The sequence below is a fragment of the Palaemon carinicauda genome, chromosome 2 (assembly GCF_036898095.1).
Source record: "Palaemon carinicauda isolate YSFRI2023 chromosome 2, ASM3689809v2, whole genome shotgun sequence".
NCBI lineage: Eukaryota > Metazoa > Arthropoda > Malacostraca > Decapoda > Palaemonidae > Palaemon > Palaemon carinicauda.
In genome coordinates, this window is record NC_090726.1 from 187897349 (window position 1) to 187908778 (window position 11430).

At 41.5% G+C, this 11430-nt stretch overlaps 2 protein-coding genes across 4 annotated transcripts in view; one reads left to right on the forward strand and one right to left on the reverse strand.

Moving 5' to 3' along the window:
* Positions 1-11430, reverse strand: part of LOC137628728 (uncharacterized) — a 597116-nt gene that overhangs the window by 108208 nt on the left and 477478 nt on the right. The window contains exon 5 of one of the 3 annotated variants that reach the window (XM_068359913.1): positions 6652-6781. The exons of the other annotated variants lie outside the window; for them this stretch is intronic. Within the exon in view, the coding sequence (XP_068216014.1) occupies positions 6756-6781 (26 nt within the window). The 3' untranslated portion in view covers positions 6652-6755. Of the gene's footprint in view, positions 1-6651; positions 6782-11430 lie in introns of those variants that run through there. 3 annotated transcript variants of the gene reach the window in all.
* The window catches only part of LOC137614626 (uncharacterized), a 42432-nt gene continuing 37797 nt past the window's right edge, over positions 6796-11430 (forward strand). Inside the window, exon 1 of the mRNA XM_068344325.1 lies at positions 6796-6898. Coding sequence (XP_068200426.1) covers positions 6796-6898 — 103 coding nt within the window. The remainder of the gene's footprint in view (positions 6899-11430) is intronic.

An 11430-nucleotide genomic window follows, 5' to 3' on the forward strand; every position in this document is an offset into this window, starting at 1 on the left:
TCCCCTCCCTCATTACCCAAATAGAATCCTTGCCATCTGAAGAGCTGCTCCCCTTGTTAATACAGCTCATAACTTGAGTCTTTTCCCTTGCCAAGACTCCCACCAGTAATTTTCAAGCCCTCCTTTCCACCCTAATTACAACCCCACCCTCCCTTGAGCACGGATAAGCAACTATGCTTTAAACTGCTCCTTTACTCTACTAATTGAGATTCTTCCCTCCTCTCCCAGTCTCTCCTACTTACTGGGACTTGCTACTATCATCACTTTTACCTACCACTAAAACCTTTCATTTCGGTTCCATGATGGACTGGATTTTCTTGGTCCTCAGGCAGTTATGCTCTTGGTGCTGAGCGGCTGCATTTGCAACCATGCTCAAGGAGCTGAGCGATTGCAAGGCCAGGCGGATGAGAGCTTCAGGCGGCTATGCTCTAGGGGCTGAGGGGTCGCACCTGCAGCTATGCTCAAGGAGCTGAGCGGCTGCAGGACCAGTCATGTGAGAGTAATGTGGCTCCATGATAACTAATACTGTTGCCAGTGTAAAATAATATGCTCTGAAAAGAGCTACTGTTAACTAGAGCAGATTTCTTGTGAGCCGGGAGCCTGCTCGACAGGCTGTCAACGCAAGAGCCCGTGTTCAGTCAATGTTGACTGGACAATCTATAAGCAAGCAAGCAAACTTCACGTTTTTTACTGGCTGCCAAAAACAAGAGCCCGTGTCTTACACAAGGTAAGGCAATCTGAGACAGACTTCATGTTGGTAGGCCTCCGCACCACCGACGTAGAGGACAAGACCTAGCCAACTCACCACATCCGTTGCAGATGCATTGGATGCAAGATTGCATCCAACAATATCCTTAAACACTTCCAATCCAAGCTAGCTACTTGGGAGGATCCTACTCTCCCTCCCAAACAAAGGAAGAGTCTGGATCGCCCTTCTCCAGCTCCTGTAGAACCCCCACCATCGCCCTTAGTGACACCAAGGACTGAGAGCCTTTCCTCGTCCTTGTTTGTCCCTTCATCACCGACACAGACAGCTCCTGTTGCAGCCCTCACTCCTACTTCGACACCTGTGTGCTCCACCGCCATGAAGGTTGCTGAGACTCAAGGGGAACACTCACTGGACTGCAACTGTGTGGAATGTCTTCAGAGCCTTATTTAGGAAGCCACCACCGTCGCTGCCAGCCTTCCAGCCTCTCAGCCTGAACCTAGGGGACCACGCTCAAAGTTCAGGCTCTCACAACCCGACAGCTCTACGTCCTACGCCGCAGTTGCCGCAATGGCTGCAAGGCCTGGCATGCAAATCTCAGCTCGTCTCAACCGAAGGGGTGACCTTATCATCATCCCTAAGGACTTGGAAACCGCAAGATTTCTTCAGGAGGAGCCAGCTCTTACTCTGCTTGACCCTGCCTTGGTTCAGAGGAAGGCAGTCATCGCCAGGTACCCGACAACTATGCCGATCTCCATTGCCACTTCTTGCAGCAACATCGACATGGCGGTACGCTGCAAGAATAGAGAAGAAGTCCCTGTCAGGAGACTTATAGCCACCTTCATAGGTCCAGTGCCTTCATTGCTGGATCTTGGAGTCTGGGGACATTCCCAGTCGAAGAATATACCCCAGAACCTCTTCGATGCTACCGCTGCCAGCGTTATGGCCACCACAAAGAGGAGTACCAAGGCCCCATCACCTGTGGAGTTTGCAGCCAGCGCCACAACACCAAAGTCTGTCTCCAAGCCCATAAGGATGGAAGAGACACACGCCCCAAGTGCCCTAATTTCTACAGACTTCATCTCGCCTGGAACAAGCGCTGCCAGAGAGACTTAGGAGGATAGCTGCGAGGAAGAGCACTATCCCTCCAAAACAGCCTAAGCCAGCTAAGATTTCACAACCCAAGGACCAGAGACCTTCTCGCCAGAGAAGACAGCGCCAGCCAGCCACTGTTCCTGTGCCTGCACCTGCCACTCAACTGCAAGCAGTACCTGCTCCTCAACCTGCAATTCTACCTCCTCCTCAACCTACATCCTCAATCCCACCCCAAACCTTGGCTCTACAAATTGAGTCCCTCACCTTACAAGACCTCATACCCATCGCCTTCAAAATCCTTACCAGAGTCCTCTCCTTATCCTTGACCCCAACCTTCCTTCAGCTCCTGCAACAATTCAACACTCCAGCTACAGAGCAGGGATAAGCCTCTTTGCTTAAACCTACTCCTTTTCTCTCTGACTGCAGATAAAAACTTCCCTCCTCTCCCAGTCTCTCCTACTTACTGGGACTTGCTGCTATCAACACTTTTTCTCTAACTAAAACTTTTCATTTCGTGGACCTAAAAAGGAGTCTCTTTTTCGGGTTACTTCCCTCCCTTTCATGTCTTTGTCAAATCCCTCCTTAAGTCACTCATCCTCCACATTTTTTGTGTTCCAGATACCCATCGTAAAACCAACCCTTGCTCTCTAATGATGCAGTTTTGGCCTCCTTTGGAGACCTCCTCTTTTCAGAATGATATCCTCTTACGGGCTGTCCTACGACAAGAGCCCGTGTCATGCTACAGGCATGGCAATCTGCACCAGACCAGACCAGACATAAATAGAGACAAAAGTAGCATACTTATATATAATATGTAGGAGAAACCAGATAACATAGAGGGAATAAGAGGAGTAAGCAATATTAAATACCTAGGTATCAAGGTAGAGGATAGTAGGAATATGTTCAAAACACAGAAAAGTGAAATGATAGTTAAGGCGCAAAAGTTAGCTAATCTTACATATTCAATCATAGAAAAAAATTGCAATAAAATACTGATAGGGAAATGTAATATTCTTGCTTTAGTTCTATTTTAGTTATGCTCTGACTGGTAGGTGCCAGTAAGCATGCGGAACTTTTTGATCTCAATGAACTTGAGTGGAGACAAGTCTAGAATGACTCTGGGTTTGTCCGAGTCTTTCTTGGGAACACAAAACAGCCTTCCCTGGAATTTTGATGGACTTTGCTTTTCTCATTACCTTCTTATTCAAGAGTTCTGAGGAATGTTCTTCCAATAAGGGGGTGGAGTGTTGGAAGAATTTTGGAAAAGTGGGGTGGATTTTTGTTCCATTTCCAACCAAGTCCATTCATAATTTGGCTGTGGACCAGGGATCGAAGGTCCAACGATCCCGAAAGTGGAAAAGTCTGCCTCCTACCTGGAACCTCTCATTGTTTAGAGGTTCCTGAGGACTTGTTTCCGTGACCACGTCCTCCTCCACCCTTGGGAGGTTTCCGTAGGATCCTCTTTTTGGGCCCTTACCTTTGTAGGGCCGAAAGGTGGTCGAGATCACGGTCAGAAATTGTGCAGTTCTAATGAAGATTTCCTCTTTGAGGACATGCCCCACTTTTGGAGAAGGTTCCTATTCTCCGTGGTGGCTTTGGCAGTGACTTCTTGGACCACTTCCTGTGGGAAAGGGTCTTCGCCCCAGATACATGATGAAATCAGTTTTCTGGGTTCGTGTTTAAGAGTTGTTGCGGAAAACACATGCTCTATACAGGTCCTTTTTTGACCTGAGAAAAGCATACATATCCATCACAAGGGTGGGGTGTTATTTAAGGCCTGCACACATTTCCAAGCAGTTCTGATGAGACAGAGAAGCGGCAAGATTATCTTTCATCTCTTGTTCCCTTCTCAAAAGATGGTTTGGCAACTTTGGAAGGTTCTCATCAAACTGCTGGCCTGTTATCTCCGGATCCAATTTCAAGACGGAGAAGGTTAGATGTACCTCTCTCCATTTCTCCTCGAAGGTGGGCATAGCTAGAGATAATGGTTTGCATTTCTCTAGGATTGGGCAGGGTTTGCCCACTTCGACTGCTCTCATGACACAGTCTAGGGCTTTCCCCGAAAGGGGGAAGGCTCTGGAGGAAGGAGCAATGAAGGTTGGGTGCTTATTGCTCAATGCTCAGACTTTGGAGTTAATATACCCGGCTCCTTTCTGAGTCTTGGTAAGGATGGCTTGTGCCTTGTCATGTTCGAGGACAATGACTTCCTTCGGCATAGTCTCCTCGCGGGATGTAGGTTCATCTCGCAGTCTCGTGTAGCAATCTGGGTACACTGAAAGCTGGGCCAGAATTGAAGCTCTTCAAAGGGTTTGGACCCCAACTTCTCGGAGATATAAAGCTTCCCATTCAACATGGGCATGTATTCCGTCTATCTCCAGGGGTTGGTTTCAGAGCAGTGAGGGAGGTCAGATATTTTAAGGGGCTTAGTGGAGCCCCTGGAAGCGCCAGGCCGTTTCCCTTCCTGTACCTCCCTCTTCATCTCTTTGAGATCTTGCTTATTCTCCTCTTCCTTCCGGAACAGTGTCAACATCTGCTGGATGGACTCTCGGAGCGCTTCGCTCCTGCCGACTTGTCTAGCCAGTTGGGGAGTTGGGGCTGAAGAGGTTGACGGCATACGTTGATATGCCGACACAGTGAGCTGAGGGACCTCAGTCACCGTCGAAACGGATCCTTCTTCATCCGTAGGTGGTTGAACCACTCCTTATGCAGGGCCTTCTTGCAGTAGGTCCTGTCCGGTGTTAATGGACACCTCCGACATCCGTTCTTGGTGGATGTCCAAGCCTTGCAGTGCCTTGTTGATATCCACGTCCACTATCCGTTGGATAAAGGGAGGCTGGACCTGTACCTTAGACACAAACGTATTCGATTGAGCCTTAGGGAACAGTAGGCACTACAGAGATTCGTTAGGTAGGTAAGGTCCCGGAGAGTTCTTCTGGAAGCCTCATACTCACCTTCGAAGGGTTTCCCCTGCTGTATCCCTTGACTCCATAGTGTCAGGGATATCTTTTCCAAAGCCGTCGGTCAGCAAGGTTAAGTAATTGGAGAGATCCTCCGGGTCCCAGTACCTCAGGGATCCAGATACGATGCAGCAGGGGCATAAGACCTGTAAATCGTATGCCCACGAAAGTTCTTACTCTTGTGGTTGTAGAACACAACTGTACACTTCGCCATTGGCTCCTCCTGTAAGGGAGAAAAAGGGTGAATGAGTACTAGGTTGTTTATATCATTGATATAATGTATGCTTAGAATACAGGTCCCAATACCTCAGGGATCCAGATACAATGCGGCAGGGGGCAAGAGAACTGTACATCGTGGGCTCACAAAAGTTCTTACTCTTGTGGTTGCAGAACACAACTGTACCCTTCACCATTGGCTCCTCCTGTAGGGAAGAAAAAGAGTGAAATGAGTACTCAGTTGTTTATATAATTGATATAATGCATATATAAAAAATAGTAATGCATACTATTATATTTAATGGCTTATGACGTCGTGGGCGGCAGAGGAACAAAGATTCCCCTGTCGGCGACATTGTCGGCTGCAAGACAGGGCACCCTGAATTACCATCTAATCCTCAAAGCCGGAGTACTCGGCGGCAAAGAAGAAAGACGGTGTATTACTATCTAGGTCAATCCGGGTTTCTACTCAACGGCCATGACGAAAGATAAGAGGTTGCCGCCTGTTTATGGCGGCGGCTCAGGGAGGGAAAAAGGGTTTAGCCTCTTTTCTCTAAAAAAGAATATATATCAAACCTTATCCTTAAATTCTAGGGGATTTATGTCCCCATCCGAATTAATAAGGAACGATAGGGCGAGGTTAAACATGGGGAATTACTTTACTAACGTATACATATACGAGTTAGGCTAGCCTAACTTCAGTGGGGACCGCAGCCATGGTTGGTACTGCTGGAGGCCCCGGCGTATATGAAAAGTAAAGTCACATTTAGGAAGAGGAATAAAATAATATCGTATGCATAATCTTCACTTGTATAATTTGCCCAACTAGCTAAAATTTATAGCTAAATACCGGGAATGTCGCTCTACTGACTAAATAAAATGCAATTGTAATGTGCGACAGCAGTCTTAAAATGGCCGCCTCCGGTTGTGGCTACGCTCAACCAAACACACTTAAATTATACGAATTTAACTGTGAGAAGGGAGCCTAAAATTATACACAGGAAAGAATAAATAATTAACTTTCCATAGGATGAAGATGCTGGAGATTACATGATTAATATTCCAAAAATCTGTAACAAACACGGGAAAAGGTTGGGAGCACGCTTAGCTTAAATGCTACTGAACAAGGAATGGCGGCCGGTAATAGTACAGATAGGAGGTCCACCAGGTACCTAGATACCGGCTCCTGTTTCGTTCGCCACTCCTCCCCCTCAAAGAATTAAATCTATTCGGGGTGAAGATTGCTATGTGTCGTATCTAAAAATACGTCCCCTGATTCTATGAGATATCCTTAAAGTTATATTATGGTAAATCGCGCCAGGAGTTAGAATTCTGGAAACCTTTGGTTTATTTCTCTGGGAGTATCACTGTAGCAAATATCCCTTAGAAAGGCTACCCAAAGGAACCTTCCATCAGGACGACATGGCCGAGCCCAAAAAATCTAAATACAGGATATGAAAGAAGTATAGGTTATGTATATGAGTGTATTAGAGAAATCAATGGAAAGAGGAAGAAATTGAGTTACCTGTCAGATGTAAAAATGGAAATCTTCTAACTAAGGAATCTAAAATTAAAGTTAGATGGAAAGAAAATTTTGAAGAGACACGAAATAGGCAAATGCCACTAAACGAGGAGGACATCCTTGAGGTTGAACACGATCTTCCTATCGATGTAAGTGACATTTGATTGGCAGAGGTCGTTTTGACAATCGAACAACTGAAAAACTTGAAGTTGAAGGCAGATAAAATTCAAACACCCATTGTGTTTGATGAACTATTCAATCATATGTGGCGATATGAAGTTACGCCTGTTGAATGGAAAATGAATGGGATTATTGTTAAAGTACCCAAGAAGGGGGATTTGAAAGACTGTGAGAATAGTCAAGGGGTCCCATTGTCACCAGTAGGTATAAGTTTTTTCCAAGGTAATATTGAAGAGAATAGAACCTGGAATAGATAGAATACTTCGAAAAGAACAAGCAGGTTTCAGAAAAGGTAGAGGATGTGACGATCTAATGGTTATTTTATGACATATAGCTCAACAGTGCAACGAACTAAAATCACCTCTTGTTTTATGCTTTATAGAATTAAGGAAAACACCTTAATAGTATTTCACGTAGTATGTTAAAAAAGATTCTGAGGCACTATGGGATACCAGAAAAGATTGTAAGCATCCTAATGGGTATGCACAGTGGAGCCAGTTGTAGGATAGTGGTTGATGGTAGTCTTACAGATGCATTTGAAGTCAAGACTCGAGTACTACAAGGTGGAATACTGTCTCCTTTACCGTTTATTATGATGATTGATTAAGGTATGTTATGAATAATGGCATTGAATGGAAAGGGCGCCAGAGATTATGGGATCTTGAATACGCAGACGATATAGTTCGAATTACCTCTACAATAAATGAAATGCAGGAAATGATTGATAGGTTGGTACAGGAGGGGAGAAAGATTGGATTGGCGATTAACTTGAGAAAGACTGAGGTCATGAAGATTCAGTGTGATGATCAGACGAACTGCCTTATCGGAGGAGTATGCTAATATTACTCAACTCAAACTGTCAAATATTTAGGAATCGTCATTACCAGTGATGGATCGCTAATTACAGATATCAAGAAGAGAATGGGGAGGGCAGAACACGCAATGGGCATCCTAAGAAAAAAAATGGAGGTAAAATCGAATATCAGTTAACAGCAAACTAAAAATATACGTTTTCACTTGTGAGATCGATATCACTTCTGGGCAGTAGTCGTGATACAATTGATGGAAAATTTCTTGCTTTTGAGAATAAAGCATTGAGAAGGATTTTGGGAATTAAATGGCAGCAGCATAAAACAAATGCAGCAATTCGCTAGGTGGCAGGGGTGCCCAATGTGAATGATATAGTTAGATTAGGGTTGCCAGACGTCCAGATTTTGCGGAACATGTCCCGAATTTGATCATTTTGACCCTGACGGGACACCCTTTTGTCCCTCATTAAGTTCATCACAAAAAAATATATAATGCAGATGTGGAATTGTGTCTTTTCTATGATGACTGCTCAATGGACAGACGAGAGGAATAAGTTGGATGTGTCAACTATAGAAGCTATTTTGCAGTGTAAATGGAATATATATTTTTATTGCAAAAAATTTTAGACAGGTAATAGGAAGTAAGGACCGTGTGAAAAAAGGCTAAGTCATCTTAGCAATACAATTAATAGTTCATGTTTCATTTTTGTGCTTATGAATTCCTCATTGTCACATATCTTCATTTTTTTATTTGAAAAAGTTGATTTGTTTCATAAATATTGATTACTACTTTTCCAAGCTAGTCTCGTGTTCTTTAGTTTCTTTATTGTAATTTGCATTAAATATTAATTTTCATATTTATTTTCTTCATATCCCATTAAAATGTTTGATGTTTTTCCATACGTCTCAATATTCTTATATGTTGATCTGGGTGTGAGCATATGCTATATATATGTATTAATCTTTATATAGATATAAGGATTAGAAGCTGGGAATTGAAAGATTTAAAGAGTGTCCCGGATTGCTTATTTTGAAATCTGGCAACCCTAAGTTAGATGATCGATAGAGATGGATGGGCATATCTTGAGAAGGGAATATGAGTTAGTCCAGGGTGTAGGCCTACCCGAATTGAAGCCGCTGGCCAGGAGAGGGCGTGGTAGACCCATAGGACTACTAGAGAAACGTGGTTGATGAAAATACGGAGGGAACCAGGAGGTTGGCTCTGATAATTGGATTGACCTTAGGTGGCACAGGAATGACATATGGCCTGAGTTCATTGAGGTTCATGCATCTCGTGGATGTCAGAGGATAAAGTAATTGGAAAACCAAGCGTAAAAAGTATAGCTTAAATATTTAAAAAAAAAAATTGGTAGAGTATACAATTTTTAGAGAACTTGTAAGCCTTGCTTTATGATTACAACGGCGAAATTCTACCAAATCATGTACCACAAAACCGTACACAAACTACTATTATAGCTTACACGATAAAATAACACAAGGAAATATCTTAGTGTAAAGTTAGCGTCATTTTAAGATATTGTAAAACTCGGTGGATATTAGAGCAGGTGAATATATAGGTGAATTGTGTGTGAAAGGTAGGAGAAAGTTTTTATTCCCAGAGTAATGATTTTCCCACCACACTTACCTGTTCTACCAGCAAGTATGAAAACTAAACAAAAAAGTAGCAAAAGTTTTTGTGTTAACATTTAAAAAAGCACGTTTTTTTTTTTTTTTTTTTTTGATTATTCATATATATTTACGAAAAATAATAAGTAGTTCTTTCATTTAAGATATAACAAAGAATGGTGTATTAGCCTTCCTTGGTCGTGGATGTGGATCGCTTCGGGAACCTAACGTCATCGACAAAAGGAATCGGCAAGGAATAGGAAAAAAAAAAAAAAGAAAAAAAAAAAGTTTCATATAATTTTCACTGCCAGACGTATAAAAATTATCCCACTACTTCTGCCAAACGCATGATACTAGCGAACACCGTTATGAACGACTGAGTTTTAAATATTGTACAAAGAAATTAAGGAAACTTTATAAGATCCTCATGAGACAATCAAAGGAAATTTTTATTTCTTTGATCCAGGTCTCTCGAGTTAATGATTACAAGAGGATAAAGTGGGTTGAATAAATAATCATAAAACATGATCCTGTATCTGAATCGGACACCCTCCCCCCTATCTTTTAGTCAACAATGATAATGCAGCCTGTTTATAATATTTTCTTTCCTTCCAGTCAGTATTGAAAAGGCATCCTATTTATAAAAAAAACCCGAGTATGTATTTTCTGTACTTCTTTTATTTATCACTTATAGTAGGTCTTACTTCAAGCTCTTCACTTGCTCACCCGATGAGTTTTGTCCTGCAACCTCAAAGTCTACTGTGATTAAATATTCTGACCTATACGTTACTGTCCCCCAAATTGCAGGCTATCACACATGCTTATTATAAAATAAGCATTATTATATGATTGCCAAGCAACTCAACATCCCATGCAAAAAATAATTGTGAAATTGGCTTAAGATCCTCTTTTCTTTTCCCCGTTAACGTCTTAATCATACCTGCCATTAAAGTACCCTAGGCTTTTCATATGCGTCCTAGATTTTTTAGACTTGCTGATGGTTTCTCTTACTTATCAGCAGTATAAATAACTTTTACATTTTACTATTACCGTCACAACGACAAGGTCACTTCAACTAATATGTTTCTACCTTATCAACAGTCAACGTAAGTTTGGTTTTACGTATCTTGATTTTAAATCATCTCTTCTGTGTGCTTTTTACTATCCCTTGCATCCATATATGAAAACGAAGACACTTTTACTATGGATGAGGTGCCACTTAGTCCATTCCCTCACAATAAAGATATATGTCTAATTTAGCTTAAGCCTACATTACATTCGAGTCTATCTTTCCTGCAAGGAGATAGAATATACATGTTTCACGCCATCACAAAAAATGTTGAAGCTGTTAATTATATTCATTTTAAAAATATTAACCATATATATCTGAATTCTTGTATTATCGTTATTATTATTAGCCAAGCTACAACCTTGATTGGATAACCAGAATGCGACAAGACCAAGGGCTCTAACAAGAAAAGTAGCCCAGCGAGGAAAGGAAATAAAGGAATAGCAAGCAAACTACAGAAAAGTAATTACTGAAAAATATAAGATGTTTCAAGATCAGTATAACTTTAAAATAGATGTCGTATCTGAACTTTTTTTCTATATGATTTTCCTCTTGATTTCCTTTACTAGGTTAGGTAGCATATCTTTTATGTACGAGATGAATATATCAGTTATTCAATTGGCATAATTTACTCGGTTACGCCATTTAAACGCCACAATACTAGTACAATACTCGGCCGAACTATCGGCCACAAGCCTATCCAGCTGTAAACTAATGAATGGAAATAAGCATAGGCTTAGCAATCTTATCCCCCTAAGGTCTTGCCGAGAAAATAGGTTTCACTCTTGTGATGGTCTCCATTCAAAGGGAAAAACAAGTATGGCAAAAAAAAAAAGAAATAAAAAAAAAAAATAGTACTTCAACAATAACTACAATAATCGATGACGTGGGTGATTATCATTGACTTGATTATCAAATTTAGGTTAAAGGCAAAACACTGCGAACGGTGATGGAACAATTAGAAGTTATACAGTTAGTAAAATTACTTTGAAATATAAATACTAAAAAACAATATTTAGTATAATCAAACCAAACTTTATAATCCAATTACACATTTCAGAAAAAAAAAACTAGAAAAAAAATTCTTTCGGGAACCTTTTACTATTCTTGATAGCAAATTTTCTTTTGAAAAACACATTCGGTCTGTTTCTTCTGCAATTGTAGAAAAAAAAAATGGCTTCTTGAGAAAGTCTTAAGATTTTCGGTATTCAATTTAGGCCTATTCTGAAGTAGTGTTTCAAATCTTCCTT